We start from the raw sequence: 27271 nt of genomic DNA on the forward strand, positions 1-27271 counted from the left end.
ATTTAAAGTTACAGTACTGCTATTCTTTCCAGATTTCCTGTGGCATCAGCTGCTGAACAAATGAGGCAACATCTACATCTGCAGCTCAGATTTTTTGCTGACTGAGTATTTCTTTAATGTTCATTCAGCTCCATCAGTGCATTCAGTCTAAAGCCCACAAAGTACAGAAGATGACATCACACTCAGCTGGCTGTTATGTATAATATGTAATAAATATGGGTGCCAGTGTCGGTATCAATTTACAAGTTGGGCAATCAGAGCCGGCAACATTTTTAACCCGGAGTGAAATGAACATTAATTGTTGAGTTCGTAGGGATTTTAATTGTTTTGGTGTAATTGTTTTTGTTGTGTTCAACCATATGCTGTGTGTTTAAAGAGCTACATAAAAAAGCATGGTATGGTAACATGATGACCATCTGCATAAACACTGAGGCAAGACTTGACTGGAAGAGCATCTCCAGTAACTGAAAGTAGATGGGCATGTTATTAACGGGACCCACATCTGAGCAGCCTTTCCATCAGCCTGCTGAAGGCTTCTTTCTGCCTCCTCCAACCCAACAATGAATCTGTCTTACATGGTGGAAACGTAGGATGGAATGCAACATGACCGTTTAGACTGAAGCTGCTTTGGAAAATAAGATATATGTGTCTCATTTAGGACCATATAGAAAACAGTGGCATGGGTTGAATTTAGGAACAAAATGAAGAAGGAAAAGCTTTATTTGAGCTGTTTAGACCATTCAAAAACAAAAATAAAAAAGGATAGATACAGATAATATATGGACCAATGTACCGGCAGTGTAAACATAGCTCAGGACAAGTTCCCCCTTATTATAGATGTAGGATCAATATTTAAAGTACTTACACTTTCATTTGTATTCAGGGAAAAGTTGATGTCTGATATTCTATCAAAGGGAATACTGCAATGTGAAGAAGAAATTAAGTTTAGTTATCATGCCCATACCTTGGGCATCGCCATGGCAACACAATGCTAGGTGTGTATAACATACCAGGATGAACATATTCATGACACATGCAGAGCAACAACAACACAAGTGAGAGAACTGACTACCTTAAAGACATTTCCTAAAATACACAAGTGTTTCCAGAGCATTTCTTCCAGCTCTTGCTGTCAGTTCCCAAGCTGCTGAGATGACACAGTTTCTCCTCATCCTCTACTACTAACATCTAGGACTACAAATGTAGAACAAGAAATTAATCCTTAAAAGTACATCACAAGAATCGTTTATCAGGCGCACAGAAACAAACATCTCTGCATAGCCCACAGTAGAAGGGAGACAGGAAAAAAACATCACTTTACATGCAGACCTAAATAATAATAAAGATCAGGACTGCAGGTAATGGCAGATTAATAACTTGCAAAGGCTCCATCAAAGCAAGTTAGAGGGAGATTAGAGGAAAGTGGTTTCCTGGGTTTCAATTGTGCAACCTCTTGAAAACAAGATTATTCGGTCATAGAACCAAACAAACCTTTACATCTGTAAAAACAAAGGTGCTTTGAGTCCTTAGTAGCGGTTCTAACTCTGGCTAGCATGGTGACTTGTGTTCATCTTTAAAGTTGTAATGTGAGGATTCAGATTAAAGTCATCTCAGTAAACGATCAAGCTTTAATTGCTCATTGCCTTGGTTCCAGTGTTTGGGAACCTTCAGAGAAAGAGGCTCATCTGTTCTTCACGTCATTAGGAAAACCCTCAGCTCCTCACCAACTGTATGGGAACACCATTAGATGCTGTCGTTAATTTGGCTCCTGTTGGTTTTCAACAGACCAGGGATGTGTCTTAGTTCAGGGGCTGCATCCTTTGAAGGCTGCATTTATAGGATGATTGCATCACAGTGGTGCAACAAAGGCTGTCCCAGTTAAGGACTCCTTCAAATGTGGCTGACAAATGTGTCTTTTCCCCAGTTTGAAGGATAGGTCCAGTGGATCCTTCATGGACTAGAGCTGCAACTAACCATTATTTTATTATGATTATTTTTTCCAATTAATCCATGAATCGGACGAGAAAAAAAATGTTTTATTTCCATTTCTCTTTTCCAAAATAGAACATTTGGACTGAAAGAGCAAATAAGCGAACAAAAAACAAGTTGCTAATTAGGTGTTCTGTTACAATAATATTAGGTAACACATATTTTTGCTTTAAATAAAGAACTTTATGTTGACTAGATTGTTAGTCAATCATTTAATAGTCAATGTCTATATGAGCAGTGATTTAACACAACAAAAGTAAAGCTGTAAAAACTGGGGTGTCAGAGCAGTTTGGTTGAACCTCACCCTTGTTCTAGTGCACCTAGGGAAGAAATACATAATGAAACCAGTGCAAAAACAGCCCTTCTGACAATCAAATAAACCTCCAGTCCATTTCATAGAATGTTTCAGCACAAGCTGCATTTTATGTAAATACTACATGCTACATTTGTCTATGTGCATATTTTACTTCCAAGGACATTTATTCTATACGTTTTCTAATTTTTCTTCGAATAGTCAAAAAGTGGTGCTAGATATTAAATACTTTATTTCTTCTGAGGGTTTTACATTTTTTTAACGTGTCCTTTAGGGATGCTTATGTCTCTTTCTGTAAGTGTTTTGAGTTTGGGTCTGCCTCTTATCATTCTTAGTGTCTCACCAAAATTTCATTATGATTACATAACAACAATAAAGACTCTCGATTCCTGAAAGTTTAGTTTAGAGCGCTGCTCCTCTCTCCCATACAGTACCTTCACTCAGACTTTGTCAGCAAATTAAAACTTAAAGCTTAATTTACAAATTATCACCAGAATGAAATTGTAGTCTAACTTAGAGGGCAGGTTTATGATCCATAATCCGATCAGCGTCCATCTAAATACCACCCGAAGCACGACTTTGGCCCGCAAGACTTGCTTCCGCAACAACGAATCAGTGATGAAATTCGCGGCCAACGCGTTTAATTGAAACTTTTTATCGATTTGTTGTTGCAGCTCTAGTTTGGACATGTCTACTGCTGCACCACAGCCGGCTCGCCTTGTCAGCTTTTAGCTGACCGGGCGGCTGAGGCTGGCTGTACTGAGAGAGAACGCCTCTCTACCGGCACATTGCTTTCCTACTCCTGCTGGCTTTCCGCAGTGAGTTAAAAGCAGAAATAATTCAGATATCAGATATCTAATGTCAATACTTGGCTAATCCATCATTATTCTTCTCTGCAAATAAATTGATTTAAATTATGCTAAGAAAGTTATAAGGTTAGTATTAAAGGCATGCTATGCAACATTTTTCAGTTAATTAATGTGTTCCATACCGTTTTGGATGATTAAATGAGTCATTTCAGATCGAACAAAGGTTTTCTCGGCCGCCCTGGTGGTCTGTGGGGGAAATACCGCACTTGCAATAGCGTACCGCGCACGTGACGTCACCGTCTCAAGAGCAACGCCCCTTTTGCCGCTTAGGTAGGGCATACAGGTAGAGAACGCCCGTAGCAACCAGCTATTACACGCGCAACAGAAACAGCGATATGACCGACTTTGCAGCCATTAAACTTTCCCAAGACGATGTCCCAGGCACACGGTTTACTGGTCTCACTGTCGAAGAACACACCAACCTTCAGCTGAAACGATGGCTTGAGTGTCGAGGGCTTAAAAAGACCGGAAAACGGGCCGAGTTGATCGAACGGTAAGCCTTGTTTTTTTTCCTGCGCGGCATTCATGGCGTCATCGGCCGTTTTTTTTCTGTTTGTAATCACCGTCCAGGGATTGGTATATGTTTAATGTTTGTCTTATTTGAAATGTTTTTGAGTAGGCTATCCTGGTAGCAGGGTATCATGTTAGCGCCTGCTACCATGATAGCCTATATGCTATCATGGTAGCAGGCGCTTCATTATTAACATGTCGGCCACCAAAATACTCCTACCTGTTCACTACTTGATGTCGCTGGAATTGGGTCAGGATGTTCTTCGGTTGGGCCCTTTCCTCCGACAAAATGCTTGCTATATATGTAGGTGAATTTGGTAACCTTTTCCGGGTTGAACTGTTGTGTAGGCCGACCGCACCGGTGTACCCAGCACGCACATTTCTCCTTGGCAGTCTTGAAGAAAACATCCTTCATATGCGGCCGATCAGCGTACCTCGAGTCGCTGTTGCACGTTCCATAGCAACAATGTTTAAAAACCATGGTCTTAGATTTGGAAAAAGCAGTCGTTTTAACGAGTAAAACCAAGGGTAACGCACGTCTCTTTTACAGCGAAAGAGCGGCGGACTATGCAAGTTTGCCCTACTGCGTACCACGTGATGTGACGTTATCGTGACGTTACGTTTCTAAAAATAGCTTGCTCGCGGTACGCTATTGCAAGAGCCCTCGGCCCGCACCCACAGGCTCAGAAGTCTCGTGCAAGACCGCGAGAGTCGGTCTTGCTTTACGATGAGAACTCCATGTGTTTTTGCCCTGCCATTCACTATATGCACACGACGTGTGTTAACGTCAAATAATGCAAGCATATCAAGTTTTTTTATTATTATTATTATTATTATTTTTATTTTTTTTTGAATGTTGGCGAGGCGGCAGCGCTATTTTAAAATAGCGCTGCGGGAAGCCTGATGTTCATACTTTGTACATTGTTTGTACTGCCGTTTTTTTTACTTTTCGTTGCGTTCGCCTGTCTGCTAAACTCAAAACAACCGCGCCTGGCTTGACGGGGAAACCAGAACAGCTGAGCATCTTTACTACAGTGCACTTTTACTTTCACCCTCTGGGGGGAGCCTCGCTGGAAAATCAACCCCGGTTGCATAGTATACTTTAAATTACACATATCATCAAGGAATTTTATTTAGTGGTCTATTTATATATTGATGAAAGATTAGTGAACATTTGGCTGATTAATGAATGGGAATAAATACAATAAAAACACTTTTTAAACAAAATACTGTGAGCCATCGTGGATATGTAAAGGAGAAAATATAGTTATCTACAGTGGAGACAGCAGGATTAAAATCCAGGCTCCATTTGTTTAGCTTCACAGCTGCTTCATGGTTGTCTCGGGTTTCTCTGAGGTAAGGGCGGGGACAGCCAGTGGAGGCTAGACCATCCCAATTCACAAGCCCATCTCTTCCTGTCTACTCTTTTTTGCAACCAACAAAGGAACTGGCCCCGTCGACCGGGCCCTTTGAATGATGCAGCCCCTGAATTGAGAGAACCCCCCCGCCGGTATAGCCGAAAGGCGGCGAACGCCTCCCGTGAGTGGCTTTAGTCCCACCTCTAGGCGGTAGTGTTTGTTCACTGTGCAGCTATTAAATAGTGGTTTTTAATATTAATATCGTCACTTCAACTTTTTCAGGACTTCCTTGGAGGAAACCTTCTGGTTTCTCTTCAGACTCGGCCAATCAGTGAACAATGTAGGTTAAGGTCACCTATATTGCTCTCATCATAGCTGGGGCTGAAAAAACAAACAAAACTGTATTTGAAATGCGTGCAGAGCAGAGTAGAGCCGGGCCAAATGGAGCCGGGGTAAATGGGGCTTAAGCAACCTGGTCAGGACTTTTCTACCTAACAGGTTCCACAGTGTTAAACTGGTGCTGATGCTTCCTCAGTGTTTGTACCACCACTAGCTCCGGCTCTTCAACAGATCAATTGTAGTCACCTGGGCTGTAGCTCTGACTTAAACCAAAGGAAACTGTTTCATCAGTCATGGTAATCAGAAATCAAAGCTTTATATGTGCTGTTTTTAATACTCCAGTTAGATTTATTTAAAGATTTGGACAAAAAGAAAAAGAAATAGACATCAGAACATAACCCACACCTCAATATCATTAAATCAGATTAACCCTGGAACGACATGTGCTTTTAATTTTACTATCCCCCATCAAGGAGTTGAAGTCAATGCTTAATAACTGTTGATTATTCTGAGCAGAAGAAAGAAAAAGGCTGCAGATCTTCCCAATGTGAAGAGAAGCAAGTGTTCCTCAACCCCCTTCAGCTGCCAGCTCTCTCCACAAGCTCTTCTACCACTGCTAAGGTATAGATTGACCCCAACCAACTCCCACAAGGCAGAAACAAGCTCCAGACAGCAAAAGACAACACAAGAGGTGGATAGGATGGGAGGAACTGTGGCGGCCATATTAGCGGAAATCGGCATCATACAGTGGAGGAAGAATCTCCATTTTTCTCATCTGAAACCAAGTTCAAATATTTTCTACTTCTAAAAAAATTTGAAAGTGATACTTGACACTAAATGTATGGACCTTATCCACCGGCTTTATGATGTCTTTAGTGTCTGTGCTAGACAGGACAGTAATATAAATGCGGGGGAATACTTACTCCACAACATCGTCCTGGTCAGCAAACTCTTCGTCATTGAAGCCGAACTGCTCAATAAAATTGGACGTCATTTGTTGCATCTGATAATCAGAAAAGGCCTGGCAAGACCCAGGACCAGCGATAATGATATAGTCTTGGCTCTACACACAGCTAGTCATTACTTGCAGTACAAAACTATACAGATGGATCACAATTGCTGTTATAACAGAACAGCACAATGCAACATCAATTCTAGCAGAAGCTGCTATTGTGACTGAAGACTAACTAGGAAATAGAATTAATAGTTTGGAAATCATTTCAACCCTCAGGTCAGGCAGGCCTTCAGCCCTAGAAAGCCGCTTTTCTATTAAAGGTTCAAGAATGTGAAAACTTGTCATTTAGAAAATGAGGCTAGAGAAGTGTTTGTGTAGTAATCAGATTTCTTTGAGGTTTGAGCCTCCATAATGCACCCTAAAGGCGCTCTAGCTGAGATTGCTGACATTTGTGAATCCAGAAAGGTCAGCAGGTTCTCTTGCTGCCATGCGGGTTTAGGATGGACTGGGACAGCTCACCCCGGCGTCTTACGAATGCAAGAAAACGGAAGTCTTAATGGTCCCATTTCCGGCTGATCAGAGTTGAGATGATTTCACACATCAGGGAGCATCATACTGGCTTTTACTGACATCACACACTGCCTCAAACAGGGCTGGGCCAGTGACAATCCACACAGTGAACAACTGAAGAACCTCCTGTTGCTGCTGGATGACCTAAAATATGTCTATACATTTTAAATATAATGTGTAAAATCCCTTCTTAGTCAATGACATAATGTTGAACCCTATAATGCAGCAAGTGGTGAACCTGGAAGCAGGACTCCCTTCTTTCAACAGTAATAGAGGGGGTGACCTTTAGCAGGTCCAAAACCAAAGCTCAGCAACAGCCAAGATTCCTTCTGGCTGTTTAACTACAAAACCGTAAAGATCAGAACAGATGAGGAAAATCAGACAATAACCAATGTTCTGGAAAAAATGCAGATCTGTGACTTATCTGAACACTGACAGTTCACTGCAGCCCAATCTCATTAATGACAGAATAGGGAAAAAAATGACTAAAGAGTGAGAGCCCCCAGATATGAGCTGGGCATGCGCAATAAGTAGCCAACTCAACAGACAGCATGTTGGCAGCATCCTGCGTCAGGTTCCAATAAGACCAGAAGGCCATGTGAGTCCTGACTGCTGGAGATGACAGGGAACACCGGCCAAAATCCAGCAGCGCTTAGGTCAGCATAAAAGCTCTTTAACAAATCAGCCTAATAACTGCGTCTCTGTTAGCCGCACTGAGGACAACATTAATCATCCAATCCGTCCACCCATAATTTCTCTTTCATAAAACTGAGGATTTGGCTTGGTGATATAGCTTCATTATCTTTGACCAAATCAGATGAATCTATTCTCTTCTCCCTCTCATTTCATGCAGCCAAATCACAGAAACAATTTTTAAAGATATGCTTTTATTTCAATCCTCTTGTTTGGGAGTTGACCTGAATTCAAAGTGAAACTAAACACCGGCTGTGAAACCTGCTTAGAAAATAAGATGGCGGCCTGTGTAAACAACGTTTGCTGCTAGTGATGTCACACAATCAGCTGGTTTAGAGGACATGTCTAAGAACAAGCTGCACTTCACTGGTGTAGCTTCAAACTAACTTCTAAAACATATCTTGTCAAAAAGCCATTTTTACAATATATTTCCATAAACATATATTCTCTATAGGATGCCATTACAAAAACAACTTCCCCTTTCATGACCGAGATAATGCAGAGTTTGATGGAAGCACAAGGAATGCGCTGCCAAAAAAAAAAAATCCAGATTTTCCAAACATTTCATCATTCATGATCAAACCGATTTATTGGCGGTCCTAACTGAGGACCAAGGATACTCCCTCAGTTATGGGCTCCAGAGCAGCAACCTTCCCTATGGAGTCTCCATGACCGATCATGATCTCCTCAGACTTCTAGCTTCTTTCTCCTCCTGCAAGATTATCAGAGAACTGCAGCCGTTCTGATGGCAAGAAGCCGACTCTTTGACAGGTAAGAAAACTGCTTAACTGTCAAACTATGAGGAAAACTACAAAAGTTGTCAGAAGTTTTAGTAGTTCTGTTCTCGTTTATATGGAGATGGTCTATGTTGCATTAGAATGATACTTTTATGTAATCCAGTAGCTTCTTTTAGAGCAGTTTTCCATATTAATCTGTTAAAAATGTGCCTGTGAGACATTTGGGATTAAGCTTTGATTCAGAGATGTCTTTTTAGAATGACTGTATGAAAAGAAAAACATATCCAGACAAATATTGCATATATTTATGAATATACATTTATAAAAATGTTGAGATTTATTTTTCCATATCGCCCAGCCCTAGAATAGCATAATATAACTACTATTCTGTGACGAGAACAGGAAGTAATGAGAGCACATGATATTTCGGGTGTGATAGAACAAAGACGTTTAATTTAATTTCACAAGAACTCCTTGGTTAATGAAACCACCCGTTCCCAATATGATGCAGTCACTGGTGGAAATCTGATCACCACTACTGGCCTCATGCCTGCGATGTTGGTCCAGCTAATCAGGAAATCCTGAATCAGTCTGAGGGACGTACTGCTACAGGCATTGTCACTGGCCCACCCTGGTTCAACCTGTGTGTCATTGCACTAAAGTGATGCAATTCATACAGTTGGCATAAGCTTCGTTTCCTGAACTTCTAACTAAGTCAGATAAATTTAGCTAAAGAAAAAAAGCTAGTCTGGATAGAGCTGTTACTATTCTAAATGACTTGAAGCAGTTTGTGAAAGATTAGGACACATGGGGGTACATTAGATTGTGTCTTACTTGCTGAAGTGAAGAGTCCTGGTGAAAGCCACCATCTTTAAAGTCCACCTCATCATCGCTGGAGGAATGGATGTGATGAGTGTTCACCTGCAAAACAGAGGGTCAGGTGTGAGCCTTCAAACAGCTGATAGCTCAGCTTTATTGTCAAAGTAACCAATAGCTCCATATAATGGATACAAAAAAATTAGTCAGGTACTGATTGGCTTTAAAATCGATACAAACTGACCCCTCCATGTTTTCTCAAACTGACTCACTTCTTCCTGTGTAGTGATACATTAATTGAGCCATTTATTTGTTTTTGCTTTTCTTTATAATTCTCAGTTTCAATCCTGCATAGAATTGTCCCCCTACTCTTTTGCAATAATCAAGAAAATTATAGTTTATCATTTGTTAAATTCTTTTTTGCACTTAAACCTAAATAACTCTGTGCCTTCAAACAACGTTGCCGCCGTATGGAAAATGGTATATTGAGTATTTTTCTTAGTATGGAAAACGAGATTAAAGTTTTAGTATTGTGACAACCCTATCCGCTACATGAGTTTACAGCTTGAAACGGTTACAGTCAAATCACACCAAGATGATGCCATCCAATTCCTGCAGCCAGAGTGCATGGCGGCGTTGAACTAGCAACTCACCAGGTCAACAGTGTTTCTCTTGTTTGTGTCAGCAAGCTGCACAGAAATAAATGCCTCCCAGTTCTCTCGGTCCTCCGTGGGTAGCTCTGTCACACACACACAATCAGAAGCAATACTCTGACATCATTGTTGATTACTTGCTCATCTTTGATGAGATTAGGAGTGTTTTCAGTAAAAGGCAACACAAACAATATTTAGTGCAATTAACATTTTAGAACATTAAATATCAATCTTAAAATGTGACAACAGTTCTAGTAACTTGCAGACCTTTTTCAACCACAATATTTCAATTAAATTTTATTTATATAGCGCCAATTCATAACATAACATCATCTCAAGGCACATTACAAAGTCAAATTCAATCAAATCAGACAGATTGGTCATAAAGTTTCCTATCTAAGGAAACCCGGCAGATTGCATCAAGCAGCATTCACTCCTCATGAAAGAGCGTAGAGCCACAGTGGACAGTCGTCTGCGTTGTTGATGGCTTTGCAGCAATCCCTCATAGTGAGCATGCATGAAGCGACAGTGGAGAAGAAAACTCCCCTTTAACAGGGAGGAAAACCTACAGCAGAACCAGGATGATGTCACAGCTAACAGAAGGCCAGACCGGATGTACCTACTATGAAGAAAAAAAAATGACTGAGAACAAAAAGTTAAAATAACAACAGACAATGCAAATTGGAGAACAGTAGGAGAACTCAGTAGGGCTGACTATTAATCACATTTGCAATGTAATCAGAATTAAAAACCCCCGCAATTTCCAAACCACAGAGGTCTGCGATTTTTGGCCATGTAACAATTAGTGAATCAGACGAGTCCTTTGGTAATATGTTTGAAGTGGGTTTGCTCCACATGGAAGGAAGGACAGTTGCAGCAGTGAGATAATCTAATTTTATTACTTGTTTTAGAGTTTATATAATCATACTGTTTTACCAGAATCTTTCAGGAATCTCACCATAGCATTAAGTACTGGTCAACCAGTTTAATACATAGACTTGTTGGTTGGTTGCACTTTATGTTCAACAAGGCTTGATGTCTAAATCAGTTAAAAGCTGTTCTCTTGAATAATATTCTGATTAATAAAAACATTAAAAGTTATTGTTTTAAATAGTCCTCATTTACAAACATCTTTATCTAGAGGCCATTTTTGTTGCTTGTGGTTAATGCAGAGGAAAGTCAAAATCAAATCGCAATTTTTTTTTTAATAAATTGTAGGCAGAACGCAATCATTTCTGCTCCAAGTTGAGATGCAGCGGCTCTTTTAGCACCCAATCTTGCACAGCGATGAAACAGATTGATTTGTTGTTTGTATATGTTTAAAAAGACATGATAAATTAAACTGGGAAAAAAAAAAAAAAAAAAAAAAAAAAATCACATTAAATCGCAATATTAAGATAAAAAATAAATAAACGCAATTAGATTATTTTCCAAAATCGTTCAGCCCTAGAACTCAGCGTGAGAAAAACAAATCCTGATGTCCTCCAGCAACCTAAACCTATAGCGATAGCTCAGGGTAACATAAGCCACTCGAACTATAAGTTTTGTCAAAAAGGAAAGCCTAGTCTTAAAAGTAGACAGGGTGTCAACAGTCTTCTCATAGTTCCTAGAACCACTGGAGCAGGTTCACTGGTAGAAACTGTGGCTGTAGACCAGGGGTGTCAAACATACGGCCCGCAGGCCGGATCCGGCCCGCAATTTAGACCCGGCCCGGTGACTAAATGCATTATCATTATTCAACAATGATTTTTTTTTTCTCCCAGTGTCCTTGCTGGCAATGTGGCAATAAGAATTGTTGTCTTAATGCCAAATAGACAGTGTTTCCCGCAGCACTATCTTGGTGAGGCCGCTACCGTCTCGCCAACATTCCAAAAAAAAAAAATAAAAAAAAAAATACTAACTCGATATGCTTGCATGTTTACTTGACGTTAACACGCATTTTTTTTGTTGTTGCTTTCTCGCGTGCATATAGGGAATGGCAGGGAAAAAACAGGCAAAAATACATGGATACTTTGAAGCGAGAAGCAGGTCGACTTCACCGTCAGCGTCTGCATCGAGCCCCCCCTCCGGCAGTCATCCGCGCAAAACTTGTTCCGGCCGACAACTCACCGGCTCGCCTAAGCAAATTCCTGCGGGAAGCACTGCAAAAAGAGCTCATCAGATTTGACTTTCACAAGTGGAGCAGTAAGGCTTTTGCCATAGTGCTCAGGCTTGATTTATGAATGTGAATAGTTTTAATATGATTCATGCGGGGAATATCTCAAATGATATGGACACTACAATGGGAAGGTAGGAAAGGAAAGGAAGAACAAGAATAAAAAAATAAAAGGTGAAAGAAAGAGGAGATAAAAGGAAGAGAATGATAAAACAATTGTTGAAAAAAACATGTACTTCGTTTAATTGAAAATCTCCAGTTCCTATATTGTCCACGAGGGGCGCTGTTTTAATCAGCAGGTGGTAGCATTGAGCTTCAGATGTGGAAAATGGATTTTAAATAATTTCTTAATTTTTATCTGTTTGATGTATTTTGTCATACAGGACAGTGGTTTTAAGTTCCAAAAAATGTAAATAAATGTTTTTTAACATTGTATAATCACTGTGATCAGTTCTTATGTATAATGCACAAGTAAATGTTTAACTGAGTAAAAGTATTGCTGAAATTGCACATACTTTTCTTAAAAATGCTGAGGTTATTCATAATATATTGTGTAAAAGTGAAATTCATTTAATATAAAAATCAACAAGTCCACTTTTATTAGTTCTATTTAATCTTGCAGTTTACTCGTGTGGCCCTCTTGAGATCAGATTAAGCTGTATGCGGCCCCTAAACCAAAATGAGTTTGACACTTCTGCTGTAGACATTCACAGAGCTCCTTTTAGACGCTCCTTTGCAGCACCTACTAACTCAAAAAGAACCTAAGTGGTACAAAGGACAGGGGCCAGCTGGAACCTCCAATAAGAGTTGGCCTTAGGGCTGGACATTATAGAAAAAAGCTTATTAATAAATAAAAAAAAATCATATTGATCGATATCGATAATTATTGAAAATATTTAAAACCATATTTTGTGTGCAGCTCTGCCTGGACATTTTATGATATTGCTAAATGATTTAATTTTAATAAAGAACACAAACACAGAATTCCATTTAAATCTTTATTTAACCAACTTTTTAAACCATAACAGATTTTTTTTTAAAGAAAAATAACTTAAGAGACCTGAGTTATGTTATTAAAAACTGACAAAGAATAAACTAAAGTGACCAGTAAAATGACCAAAATAAATATACCAAATACATAAATAAAATAGCCTATTTAGGTGGGAATAGTACACTAGTTACTCCTCAGGTTTCATAATTGAGAGGCTGACGCATGGCTGAGGTCCGAGGTTGTTGCGTGGGAGGACACAGATTGCAGCTCATTTTGCACTGATTCCCTGAATTAGTTGCACAATTTAGGGAGCGCTGTTAGACAAAAACTTGCATCCCGAAACTTTATAACGCGGATCAAGAGTGGCGAGTAATTGTTTGAAGCCAGGTTTTTCAACTGCAGACAACAGCAGCATATCTATCACTATGAAGCATGTTACTGCATGTGTGATGTTCTTATGCCGCTTGGACGCTTTGTCATATTTATCACAGAGAAGGGAGCCCAGTTTGGCTGCTATACCTGCTTTGCTTTGGAAGAACTTCCAGAAGATTCCTACGAAGACGCGGAGCGGCGCGGGCTGACACAGCTCGCGCTGCTGCGGGTGTGCGCGCTGCTGAGCGGCTTACGTACTGAAACAAGTTGGTTGCGTTACCAGACTTTGTTTTTACCGGTTCCTTGCAAATTTTACAAATCCCTGCGGTTTATTTCGGTCAGACTGGCGAACTAGTAAAACCCCGTTTTGGGACCGTTTCCTCCGCCGCTCCTTTCTGCGTCATATTCACGTGCTCTGTGTTGTGGTTTGAGAGGGCGGCGCTTTGTGACGGCGTGCCTGGGTCCGCGATTACGATTGGTCGAGAGGAAGTAGTGACCGTAGCATTAACTAATACGACAGGCTGAAAGGAAGGAAGGAAAACTGTCTATATCGAAGTTTTATCGACCCTATTTTTTCCTAACGCGCCACATGTCTATCGATCGATATATATTGTTATTAAATTATCATCCAGCCCTAGTTGGCCTCACTCTGATAAATTAGCTCCAAGATCACTTCCTAGTAACAGTGAACCCGCTGCTCAGTTTCAGCTGCGTGAAGACTCTAAGCCTTATTTAAAGACATGATAAACAGGTGAGTGAAAAATGTGACTTCTTACCAGAGATGAGCCCCTGTATCTGCAGCCCATTAGGACCTTTGTCACTGTTATGAACTATAGAATTGGCTATTCTGGTGAGATGTCCCATGTAGCCTCGCCGCCGACCACCCTCTGCTCTAAAACACATAAAGATCACCAGAGTGGGGGGTAATTAGAGACGGTGCCAGTAGCTTTATGAGGAAAGCAGCAGTTAATCAGAACATCTTACTGTTCTTTCTCGTTGGAGTGCCAAGCATCAACGATTCTTTGGATCAGCTGACAGGTTTGAAACAGCTGGTGGAAGAGAAAAACAAGAAAAAGAAATGACAAGAGCGCCGAAGGCAGAGTGTGCTGCTGGGTCTTCACAAATTAAATAGAAGTTTCCTGAGTGTTAGCTCACTCGGAGAATTTTCAGCAGTTCTTCTTTGGATATGGCCTGCTACTTGCTAAATTTCACCAGAACATTTTTGTTTGGACTTATTTCACTCATTTAATCGTAGCAAGTGTAATGGTATCTAATCTGAACCGGTCCCGGTCCAGTATTTAGGTGGAAGTTGTAAAGTTGTCAAAACGTTAAATCTCTGGTTAATGTATTTATTGAGTATATCTGAGGCGGAACAATAGTTGATATAAATAACACCCTGAACGACCCCGTCAGTCCCTCAGCCTTACGTGTTTGATGAGGGCGCTCTCCGGTGCGGCTTCCTGCTCCCCGTCCAGCTGGCCGTCTGGGGGAGCTGGGGGCATTGCCAGAATCATTGCTGTGCAGATTTCCACCTGAATATGAAGGAAGTTGTTCCAAATGTATTTGAAATACATATCCTGTTAAAAAGAAGAAAAGAATAAATAACCAGATGAGCAGCGGTTCATATCATGGGCTGGTGCAGAAGTGATGCAAGGCTCAGTTTACTGCAGATAACAAAATGGACGAATGAATCGACTGCGGATTAACAGGACGGTATAAAAGCTCAATACTCACTAGTATGACTCCCAGGGTATTGAGGTTTATGAGCTCTGCATTGATGCTGTGAGTGTTGCACTGCAGCAGACTTGCAACCAGTCTGACTACATTGAGCCTCGTGTTGCCCACTGGTGGGTCCAGCACCCCCCACGTTGTCTTCAGAACATTCTTCTAATGGTGCAGAGAAAACGGCAATCGGCATACAACACTCAATGTTATTTGGGATGACAACACGAGCTGTGATTGGTTAATACCTGGAGTGAAAAGATCTACCAGATTCTGCAAGCAAACATGTGTTGGTTGGGGCATTTTACCTTTGGGGGTTCAAGCAGAAGCTGGTGAAAATCTTTGATCCGGGGTCTCACTGCCTCAAGGATGCTGTGGTTGACTGAGAATGAAGGGTGAGACATCCCAGGAGGACATTCCATATGACCCTCGAACCTACAATGAACACCACCAGAATTTATCCAACTGGCTCAAACACCATCATCACATGCAGAAAGTCAATTAAGAAAGCAAACATACGCTGGTCTCCTGGTCTCAAACAACGTGAGCAGGATCTGGATGACACTGACTATAGCAGACTCATTTTTGTCCTTCTCAAAAATATTCGAGAGCAGCTGCTCCACCGTTTCCTGCCTGAGAAAGACAGGGATCAAAATGAAGATGTGAGACAAGACTCAAACTTGGTAGAAACAGCACAAATAAGCCCTGAAAACATTAAAAGGTAGAGTCAGCGACTTTTCCGGAAGCGTAGGTGAGAAATGTCAAAGTCCCTTTTTGAATAACTGAGCATGCGCAAGACCGTCTTACATGTTCTTGCGCTCTTTAGGGGGAAACCGCATGAAAAAAAAAATAAAAAATCTCCCAAATCCACTCTGGTCTTATTTCTTTATACGGAGGCCTTCCTCTTCTTCTCAGAAACTTGTACGTGGTTTGCTTTTTGAGACTGAGCTACAATGAACGGCTAACACCGAAGCTAACGGCTAAGCTAGCCGGATACATAAACACTAGAAGCAAGCGGAAACTAACAAGGAACGTGCACACACATTGGTGTTACGTAACCGTGTCAGAATGATTGGCATGTGGGACAACCATCAGATAAGGTGATAACCCCAGATTGTGAGGGACAGAAGGGGGTGAGAGCAGGAACAAAACTGTGACCAATCCCTGCCATGCAGACTGAACTGCATGGATTGGTCAGAGTTTTACAGGACTGCAAGTCCCTCAGAGATCTCATTTTCTTTCTTTCTTTTCTAAATACACAATGCATTGACTCCTCTGGATGGAATGACCATTTCACCTAATATAACAAAACGTCTTTCTGAACAGAATTACCAAGTATAGCTTTAATACCCATGTTTTGTTGAAGGATGTAGACTTGAAGGTGAGGTGGAGCAGAGCTCGTTACCACGGGTATCTTAAAGTGTATTGGAGGACAAGAACTAGCATTCCAAGGTTAGGATGCAGAGAACAGCTGAAAGAGCTTTTAAACTGGTAATATTACTTCTGCTTGCTTTATTTTACGTGTGAAACATTATTATAAACCATTGCAGCCAATTTTGTTGATCGGTGCATTGCATAAACACTAGGGCTGGGTGAAAAAAAATTATTTTTCAATTATGAATAGAGGCAGCCGCCTCACCAAACTCACGCTACCGCCTCGCCAACATTCCAAAAAAACAACAACAAAAAAACAAAAACCCAAACAAAAACCAAAAAAAACAAACTCGATATGTTTGCATGTTTATTGGACGTTAACACGCGTTTTTTTGTTGCTGCTTTCGTGCGTGCATATACTGAATGGCAGGGAAAAAACACATGGATACGCCCTGCCCCCACCCCCCTTCCCCTCGGTCCGCGCAAAACTTGTCCAGCACTGAGACGTTAGGAATTATTGAGGGCTCTGTGAAGCAGGTGACATCATCTACCTGCTGTCACTGCTTTAGCTCCATAGTTACCGGGTGTCAGCGAGTTCAGTGTCAGAACTCTCTCTGGGCTGATGTGAAGAGAAGCAAGTTGTGCGACTGCAATAAGTGTCCCCCGTGAAACACAAATGTGTTACCGTGGTTCAACAACATGAAATAAATAAAGAATCGAAGCGAGGGAACTGACTCAAGAATTCTTGAGTCGAATGGTTTCAGCCATAAATGTCATGTTTCCAGATTTACTCTCTAAAATATAAATGCAACAGTTTGTATTGAAGAGCAAAGAGTTTACTTCTCCAGTGTAGCCAAAAGAGGATCCGGCTCGGAGCAGCCCTGGACCTGAAACATCTGGTCTCTGCTCAATCTGATGATTTCACACAAAGACTGGGAGGCATTGGAGTGTCTCTGTGTCAAAAACAAAGAGGCTGGTAAATGTGGGGTAGAGTTTAGGCAAAAACAATGTGACATAGGTTTTGAAACACTCACATCTTCATCCTGAGAGGGCTGTACCATGTCAACCAACCTCTGAATCACTTTCTCCTCATTCAGCCACTGCAACATACAAGATGGTAAGGTGGATGTTGCATTAAGAAGAAAAACAGTCTTCAGACTCCATGTTCTATACCCACTTATCTGTGCAGGGTCGAGGGGACCTGGTGCCTAATAACTAAAATTACAGACTATTATTAAATAGAAAATATACTTGTGCATAAAAAAGTATGGAGATGAAATTGGCCAGAGATTTCCCTTATCCACTCTGATTGAAGGTTCACAGGCCAAACACTAACCCATAAATGTTTAAAGACAAAGAGCTCCCAGCCTTTTTAGCCTATAAACGACTAACAGCAGCTTTTGTTAAGTTTATTAAATGTCAGATAAAAAGCTTTATTATTATTATTATTATTATTATTATTATTATTATTATTATTATTATTATTATTATTATTATTATTCCTACCCCTGCCATATTTAGACAAACTACTTTAAATGTTTTTTTTGGTTAGAAAGGACGTGTGTCAAAATATGTTCATTCCATGTACCACAGATTTCAGCAGAAAAACCAACAACTTCTACATTTGATGCAAAGAATGTGTGAAATTATACATAGCTAATGCAGACTGTCTGTAGAAAATCTACGGTTCTGTGGGGACTTATTCAGTCCCCACAGTCCCTGAGGTTCTTAAGCCCCCTGGTTCCTCGGAGTAACGGGGAACCGCCGTTCTCAATCAGACCAGCAGGTGGAGAACAGCAGCGCTCGCTCTGCCGCTAGTTCTGGGCAAGTTCTGGCTAGAACAGAAGAACTCAAGCAGGACCTCCAGTGCCACCTTGTGGCTGCTAACAACTGAGTAAAGAGCTATGAGACCATCTCTAAATATCTCTAAGATACAAACTATTAATACAAGACATTCCACATATATAGAAAATCGCATGATCTGCAACAAATATAAAGCAGAAACAAAAAGGAACATAGTAGCCTCATCATTTGTATAAATTTTGCTGTGTTAGTATTGATCTAAAACCAAGTCTGAGCTCTAGCCATTTCCCTCCTGGACCTGTAACCAGTATGATCTAAGTTCCATAGAAAGCATTGACATTGGTGTAGATTCTAAAAAGCTGCTATTCGTTTTGCAAACCATAGAAAGGCTGCACTTAAATATGTAAGAGAAAGACAGAAGGTTATCTTTTTGAAAGGGATTATACATTCTACCTTCATCAGTAAATGTGCAGTAGTGCATGTTTGCCTGATTAAACCCCAGTGTGACTGTCACCACAATGAAGTCACAGAGGTGTGATAGTAAAGCAATAACTTAAATAAAAAAGCAGTTAACCTGCTCCACGGTTGCTTTAGATGGATCTTTCCTTACTAACTTTCAAGTAAAGGCCGAAGCAAACAGCAACTGCTCCATTGTTATATAGAACAACACAATAGTTTCTGATGCAGCACTAAAACCATCCTCAGCTTTTTGAGTGACTTTCTAAGTGTAGTCCGTGGGCCAGAATCTGTAGGACGCTTCCTTAAGAACTTTCGTATGAACTGTCAGGGGGCAACTTTCTTCCACCGGGAAAAGTTGCTACACATAGCAGTGATCTCAAAACACCAATGTTCCCACGTTTTCACTTGCACATTAATAAGTTATAGCCGATAAAAAATCTAAACTGTGGCGCTCCGGTCCAAGAGGTCACGTGATTCGATTTTTGCTGCTCAGCCAATCAGATCGCTGTATTGTCAGCTGTGCGCGTTCAGCAGTTCATCATGGCTGCGCTCGTAAGATGTTTGTATGCATTTGTTTCCAGACGAAGAAAGCCCAATAATAGCATTTTCTGGCGCCAGCTGGCAGAGATCTTGATGGCAAGAAAAAAGAAATAGCCCAGACCATCCATCCATCCATCCATCCATTTTCTAACACGCTTATCCCCGCTGGGTTCGCGAGGTGCCGGTCTCTATCTCCAGCTGTCAATGGGCCCCTTCGGAATTTGTAGAATTTTGTATTGTATTTTTGAAATCAATAAAAGTTTTAACCTCCAGCTTTGTGAAGTCTAAATATTTTAAACATCACATTCTAATAAAATGAAATTGATTTTTTTTTAAACTTCTAATACATTGTTCTATTTTTAAAAGCGACATGTCTCGTTTTCTTAATATGGTTAATATCTCTATATGTTCTTGGTTGAATTAAAATCTTATTAAATCTGATAATTTTGGTGTTCATTTGATCACACGTGAAATCCGCTCTATATGATCTATTCATGCGGGTCAAAAGAAAAGAAAAAGAAAAAAGACAAACCAGTAGACAGCTGTGATGGACTCAGGAAGGTGGATTTTTGGTTTCAGCAGACAGACATGCGACAATCTAATAACATAAAGCTAATATTTTCGTGACACATGTGGAAATGACCACAGAGCTGTTTTCTTTCTCATAACGTGTTATATTGAGTGATCAATCGAGTTTTAACCGACATAGCAATCCTTGATGATAGTACTAACAAGTGTTACATTTTCATTTTTTTCACACTAACTGAACGACAATGTAATGACACCATTGCTATATTTCGTTAAGAAAAGTAAAACATCTTCATTTCCACGCCTAATAGGTTGGAAATGAGGCGGAGTTGACTAGATTCATTCTTCCAGTTGAATGCGCTCCCGACGCAGGGGATGCAAATTCTGGCGGGGATAAGTCGTTTTGGCACGACGCCTGTGCTATTCTAGCGCAGCAGGTCTTGGTGATATCACAGTAAATTGGGCAAAAGTCTGAACTATTTCTGCCCTGTGATGGACTGGCGACCTGTCCAGTTTATACAACGCCTCTCGCCCATTGACAGCTGGAGATAGAGACCGGCACCTTGCGAACTCAACGGGGATAAGCGTGTTAGAAAATGAATGGATGGATGGTCTGGGCTATTTCTTTTATCTTGCCATCAAGATCACTGCCAGCTGGCGCCAGAAAATGCTATTATTGGGCTTTCTTCGTCTGGAAACAGATGCATACAAACATCTTACGGGCGCAGCCATGATGACGTGGTAAACTCGCTCAGCTGACAATACAGCGATCGGATTGGCTGAGCAGCAAAAATCGAATCACGTGACCTCTTGGACCGGAGCGCCACAGTTTAGATTTTTTATCGGCTATAACTTATTAATGTGCAAGTGAAAACGTGGGAACATTGGTGTTTTGAGATCACTGCTATGTGTAGCAACTTTTCCCGGTGGAAGAAAGTTGCCCCCTGACAGTTCATACGAAAAGTCACCCTACAGATTCTGGCCCACGGCCTAGTGTAAAAGGAGAGGAATGTCAGCAACGCTTAGTGAGCCTGATACTGGTACCCACATTAAGAACGTCGTGCCGTAGCTGCTGGGGTTCAATGCACGTCAGCATTCTGAGCAGCAGGTCCATGATGGCGGACGTCCCGATGTGCTTGATCATCAGGTCAACAAAGTCGTCCCTCTTCCTTAAAAAATTCACAATCTGAGAAAACAGAAAACACCAACATCAGCATGGAAGAAAGAATGTGCAATCCCAAACACTGAAAACAGGAAGACTGCTGTAACTATGGACTATTTAATGCTCCAATAGATTGTTTCACAGCTTCAGAGCTAATCCCTACTGTTGGGGTGGGGGAATAAACTCTTTACCTTTTCCTAAACATAGAAAGAAATCAATGCTTCTGTGTGTCTATGGTCTCTTCCTGTTAAAAACAAGGGGGTTCTGTCCACGGTCAGCACATGCTTGCTCACTATGAGGGATTGCTGCAATGACTCGATGCAATCACCTGAGCCTCTTTAGACAGGAAGTTTTGACCAATTCTAAACTATATTTGATGGTTTATAGCCTGCATTTTATTCCCTCTATATAACTGGACTGACTGTTTAGAAACTGGATGTGATTGTCTTGTAAAATGCCTGTGACGACACTAGTTGTGAAGCAGTATTATATAAATAGAAAGAAATTAACTGAGTAACCATGTCCGATGACAATTCCCCTAGAACAGGGGTCGGCAACCTGCGGCTCCGGAGACGCATGCGGCCCTTTGATCGCTCTGATGCGGCTCAGGTGTTGAAAATAATTATGTCGCGGAGCCACAGGCAGTCGTCAATGCTGGCTGACCAACACTCCTCCTCAACAGTTGGTGGTGGTAATGCACACTGAAAAGATTCTTGCTCACCGTCAAACTCAAGAAGAAGAAGAAGAAGAAGAAGAAGAAGAAGAAGAAGAATTGGTAGTTCACTGCACTGAGCTATATTATACACTGGAGTGCTAATCACCGTCTGTTTGAACGAGTCGCTGTGAAGCCACCAGCCGCCATATTGGTACTCCCTGTTTCTCCTCAGTAACTAGGGAATATGTGCGCTACAGCATCGAATAACGATGATTTTCTCATGTTCAGGGGGGGCTTAAGACTTTTAAAATGTCAAATGCCATATAGTTTTATGTTATGTTCTAAAACTATCAAGTACTGAGAAAGTCATGTGCTGAAATATTTTGCATTTTATTCATTTAAATATATATGTTTAACATTTATAAATATATAAATAACAATATACAAAAACATATATTTACATATGTGTATACATATATATACATAAATACACATACACATACTTATATACACATATATATATATTTAATATGAATAACATGTAAAATATTTCAGCACCTAATTTCCTAGTAGTTGATAGTGTTAGTACATCCACTGACTGTAGAATTACCTGTAAAACGTTTTCACTCAGCCAGAAAACTGCTCGTTGTTGCAAGCAAATCCTATGGGATTCTGTCAGAGTAGGGAGTAGCAAGATGGCGGCCAGTGACTTCAGTTTTTCGGCAAAATCAGCACTCCAGTGTATTATATAGCTCAGTGGTTCACTGGCTGCAGTGACATAAACACAGCAAGGCGGAGTTGAGGCGGCATTTTCAAATGCTGCTTTTTTTTTTTTAGTAAATTCTTCAAATGACAAACACGGTGACCTAAAATAACATGGAGTCATTGATGAGGGTAAGGAGAGCTAAACAGCAGGGTAAGAGTCGTTACTATCTCTGACATTTGTTCATTTTCAAATTGAGGAAAACGAACAGCGCTTGGCTCGAGGCTGTGAGCGGAGTCCTGCGCGGCTGAAGTAGAGTCTCAGGTGCCGCCTGAACGTCTGATAGCTCGTCTAATGCAGCTGTTAGCTTGTTAATGACAGGAGCTCGTTCACTTTCGCAGATGTGATTAAAATGTGTTCGGATTAAAAGGAAAGAAAGTATTCCGGATGAACCATTTATGTGGGCTGAAAATCAAATAATCCGACCATGATGTGCGTTTACTCGCACCAAGCTTTATTCAAAATAAAAACTCTGACATTAGCAGAGTTGATGATTTCCATAAAACAACAGTAGAAGTACAAGCGCAGAGGTGCATTGGTTCTGGTGCGGGTCCATTCTGTTGCAAAAAAGCCCTTATGTGCAGCGTTATTTCATTTAAAATTTCAAAAGGATTTTGTGGCTCCCAGTGTTTTCTTTACTGTCTGAAATGGGTCCAAATGGCTCTTTCAGTGGTAAAGGTTGCCGACCCCTGCCCTAGACTTACCTGTTCAGGTTTGCGTCCTATAAGAATAGACAGGACCTTGGAGAAAAAGCTGGCTAGGAGGGGGTTCAGGGGCGGGTCGTTCTTAAGGAAACCATATAGTTTAATCAGCAACTTCTCATCTTCTCCCAGTCTGTCATTGATTTGGCTCACATCTGACGTCAGCAGCTCACATGATATGTTGGGATACCTGTAAGACATAAATGCTGCCCTTTAGACTCCAGACAAGATTTTCCTTACTTATCGGTTCATCCTGACCCCATTAAACTCCTGGAAAAGCCCCCTACAATCTTGCCTGACAAATTATTTAATTGTTTGAAATTGCTATTAAAAAAAATCTCTTTCCAGTTTTAACTTTTCAGAGTTTGTCTCAGATTCTAAAACATCATCCCCGTTCAGTTTTTCCAGATGCATCGGACCTATTTTTAGGAGGTGTTCTTACTTGTATTTAACCTTTTCCTCGACATCAGCACTAGGCTCCTGCGTGATAAAGGTGACCAGGTCTTCCATGCATTGTGGTCTCAGTAGGAAGTCAACCAACTTGTGGTTCTGAGCCTTGCACTCCTGCAGGACGTCATCCTCGTCCATCACCTCTGTCAGGGTCACGTCCTCCTTCTCCAGGAGTGTGTCAATGTGGGATGTGGTGTGGAGATCAAATTTCCAAAACATGGTGGATCTAAAAACAGGAAAATGAGGACATGCGAGTCAACAAAGACCTCAGGCCCGCTGACTTATTCTGGCACGCACTAAAGAAAATACTTTGCAAACTGATTACAGATTAGAAATGTCTTTCAGTAGATTTTCCTTGCATAAAATGCTAACGGCCTCCCTGATTCTCCCAAACTCTGCAGAGTCAGGATGCTCTAACAGGCTTAGTTTTGTTATGCTGAAGCTTTGACTGCCACATGTACAAACTACTGAATAGAAGAATGATCTGAAACTCTGGGCTGGGCCCCCTGCTGTCTTCCAACTTTTCACTAAAACTAAGTGAAACCCCACAAGAAATTAGATACCAGCGTGACTACACCACCCCACAGCTAGCAATAAACTGATGATGAATAAACCTCAGCACCTTTACTAGAGTAGGGACCACAGTGAGACACCAGGTCCCATCGTAACATCAGCACATCATGGCGTGTGGACGCTGTTACTGCAAGACGAGGAATTGAGGGTCAAACATTTCAAGGATCAGGGAAGTTTAACAAACAATTCTAAGCCATGGCTGACATGTCGTATAAAGCACTTTTTAGCACTGCTTCTTTACAGCAACAAGGTCCAGGCGTCTTTCTGCATGGTGTTTGCATCGTCTCCCCTTGGGTAGGTGGGTTCACTCAGGGTACTCCATTACTGCAAAAACACTGCTTGGTGATTGGCAACTTTAATCTGCCCTTAGGTGTGAGCATGTGCGTAAATGTTTGCCCATCCTGTGTGTCTGTGTTGCCCTGTGATGGACTAGTGACCCCGCTGGAGATCAGCATCTGCTAAAACTGCTATCGCCATCTCAATGCTCTAAAATAAGTTAATGTATACTACTCTGTTGTTTTGCAGCTCTGACATTTCCTCTGAACATTTAAAGTAGGGCACAAATAAAAGGCATTATTATTAATTATTATTATTAGGGCCGCATGATAATTCAATAACAATATATATTGATTGTGTGGTGCGATAGAAAAAAAAGGTTGATAAAAAGCTCAACAGAAGAACAGTTTTCCTTCCTTTTGCATTCTAGCCTATCATGTAGGTTAAAACTGCAGTGTTACATCCTCCCAACCAATCACAAACCCGGACCCAGGAACGTTCAGTCACCAAGCCCCGCCCCCTTCAAAGAGTTCAGAGAGTACACATTGTTTTTTTTTTTCTATTTTAAAGTTTGGGTAAAAAGGTGATAAAATAAATGGTTGAGTTTGAATTCAGTGATTGTGTTTTCTCTATCTAAAAATAGATAGCTAAGCAACAGCATAAAATGGCCACGGCTGTACTTGAAACTGATGTTTTCAATTTTTTGACAATTATCAATATCGATCAATGTCAATTGTATTTTAGCAATATGCTTTTTTCTATATCGTCCAGCCCTATTAATGCTCCTGGCACAATGGTCCACTAGAACTTTTGTGGAACAAATATGCTACAACTGATTCGATTCAGATTTGCAGGTATAGTCAAGATGTTGATAAATACAATCTGAGGTGTCCCCTAGGTTTTCAAAAGTACTCCCATAGTGTTGTTCACACTTAAGGTAAGGTTAAAAAAAGTAACCCCCCCCCCCCCTTGTTTAATCACAAATGAATCAGACTGTATAGTAGTTCCACTGGAAAATTTGTATTTAATGTCTTACACTACACTGGTACCCAAAGGATGCATTTAGACATGACAATTGTGGAGCTAGTCATGATTAGTTTCAGTTGTGTGGAAATTGCTTCTGAAACTCTCTGGGCTTAACAGGTTTGAAGCAACACAGAGATCACCCAACGGTAAACGCTTCTGCCTACCTGTAAATAGATCAGAGTCCAGACTGTGGAGCTCACGTTAAATAGAGATTTTTCCAAATCTTTGGAAGTTGTGGCCCATTCCAGGAGAGCCAGATGGACAGGCAGAAAGACAGAGGTGTTGGCCGGGCCAACCAAAAGCAAACATAAAACTCTTCAGAGCACACCTGTGAAGGAAGATATACAGAAACAGAGTCAGTGGACTAATTTATAGTTTGAAAGAAACATTCCATTGCTGTCTATGTTGCATATACAAGGAAATTGATCGTATAAGGATTTATTTCACCATATATCTGCAAATCCTGAATATTCAAGGATACTTCTCCAGCCTTTCAACTGAAGAGAATTCAAGCATCTTTAAAATCAATACATCCTCCTTCATCTCTAAACCATGCCAGGTTACCGAGCCCAGAACGAGCAGTAAACCCCACAGCAGGACAAGTTTAATATACAAGTTCACATTTGTGCCGGATGACACTGCACACTATGTTGGATCCGACCAGTCAACGTTGGAATCAGGATTAAAAGATTCTACCGGGTCAACGAACAGAACCTTATAAACACACTGTTCGTAATGGCGTTATGAAGTGCCTGAGCAATTATTGAGCTGCACCTGAACGGATCGTGTCCCTTTCCAACCCGGAGCCAAACAGCCAGCCGGGTGATGAGGCTGATCTGTGCAAGCAAGCCGCCTCAGTCACACGCGAAGACGCTCCGGTGCCGCTAACCCAGCCGACAGGGCAGGAAGAGCTGCATAACACGGCTGGAGTTGGCTAAGGTTGGAGACGTGTGTGCAGATTCAAAGGGCATTTCCGATGCCAAACATACATCACCAGAGACCGAGAAGAACCCCCATCGGTCCATGAACAGTAACACCGGCTCCGCTAACAGGCTAATGAATCCGAGTACAGTATGCTAACCGCTCAATAAGCTGGAGGAAGAATGTCCAGTTAGCCGATATCAGTAAGCTATGGGACTTCCAAGTTAATCATTTCATCTAATTGCGCATTATCTATACATGATAACACTATTATATCGTGATGGTGGAATATCTGTATTAGTTAGAGCTGTAAAACGTTATCTAATAGCTCATACGGTGATAATCCTGCAACACATATTTTGTGCTAGCCAGCCAACGATAGCCGGTTATTTGAAGGCTGCTGGCTAATCGTCTCTGAAACTGAAGGTACACCTACCGACTGGCAGCTGGAAACGGCAACTCTCAAGCCTGTATCTTATCCCGCCATTAGCCCTGTGCTTTACCAACACAAATCCGGAGATTATATCAGGTTCCAGAAAGAAAAATTATGTGTTAAAAACTGGTTCTGGCAGGCGCGAAAAGGTAGATCATCGGACTGTACTTTTCAAGATGGCGGTTCTGCCAACTTCATCGACCCCCTCCCCCACCACAGCTGCAACGTCTGTCAGCATGTCCCCAAACACAACAACCCTATTGGTCGCCGCCCCGTCGCTCAAACAAGGCCCAGGGCTTTTATTGGACGTGGATGTCGTTGCTTCCGGGCGTCATTTTATCGCAGTATTTACGTTCGATGGCCATGAAAATTGGTTTGTAAGCTACTGCTTCGCCAGTTTGTGAACAGCAAAAGAAACGAATGAACAGAAGTAAAATATTAATATAAAGTGTGTTTATGCTGATGATCATTATAAGGAAAAGTGAGTTAATCCAAATGATGACTCCGACCATAGACTTGTTTTGAATTTTAAATCCAACAGTACACCAAATCTACACCAAATCTT

General features: G+C 41.1%; 1 protein-coding gene across 8 annotated transcripts in view; it reads right to left on the reverse strand.

Annotated features, from left to right (window-relative positions):
- ppp6r3 (protein phosphatase 6, regulatory subunit 3) overlaps window positions 1-26920 on the reverse strand; it is a 40670-nt gene extending 13750 nt beyond the window's left edge. For 4 of the 8 annotated variants that reach the window (XM_021312739.2, XM_021312740.2, XM_012856261.3 and 1 more), the window contains exons 1-17: window positions 26710-26920; window positions 25517-25680; window positions 23470-23703; window positions 23031-23217; window positions 20795-20932; window positions 17451-17516; window positions 17257-17369; window positions 15562-15675; window positions 15351-15477; window positions 15055-15207; window positions 14748-14897; window positions 14305-14369; window positions 14097-14212; window positions 9803-9888; window positions 9168-9254; window positions 6302-6399; window positions 866-920 (exon numbers count right to left, since the gene is read on the reverse strand). In XM_021312739.2, coding sequence (XP_021168414.1) covers window positions 866-920; window positions 6302-6399; window positions 9168-9254; window positions 9803-9888; window positions 14097-14212; window positions 14305-14369; window positions 14748-14897; window positions 15055-15207; window positions 15351-15477; window positions 15562-15675; window positions 17257-17369; window positions 17451-17516; window positions 20795-20932; window positions 23031-23217; window positions 23470-23696 — 1782 coding nt within the window. In that variant the 5' untranslated portion in view covers window positions 23697-23703; window positions 25517-25680; window positions 26710-26920. The remainder of the gene's footprint in view (window positions 1-865; window positions 921-6301; window positions 6400-9167; window positions 9255-9802; window positions 9889-14096; window positions 14213-14304; window positions 14370-14747; window positions 14898-15054; window positions 15208-15350; window positions 15478-15561; window positions 15676-17256; window positions 17370-17450; window positions 17517-20794; window positions 20933-23030; window positions 23218-23469; window positions 23704-25516; window positions 25681-26709) is intronic. The other 4 variants (XM_012856263.3, XM_021312738.2, XM_021312741.2 and 1 more) reach the window with 2 other exon arrangements.
- Window positions 26921-27271: the final 351 nt, after the last annotated feature.

The sequence above is a fragment of the Fundulus heteroclitus genome, chromosome 2 (genome assembly GCF_011125445.2).
Source record: "Fundulus heteroclitus isolate FHET01 chromosome 2, MU-UCD_Fhet_4.1, whole genome shotgun sequence".
NCBI classification, from domain to species: Eukaryota; Metazoa; Chordata; class Actinopteri; order Cyprinodontiformes; family Fundulidae; genus Fundulus; species Fundulus heteroclitus.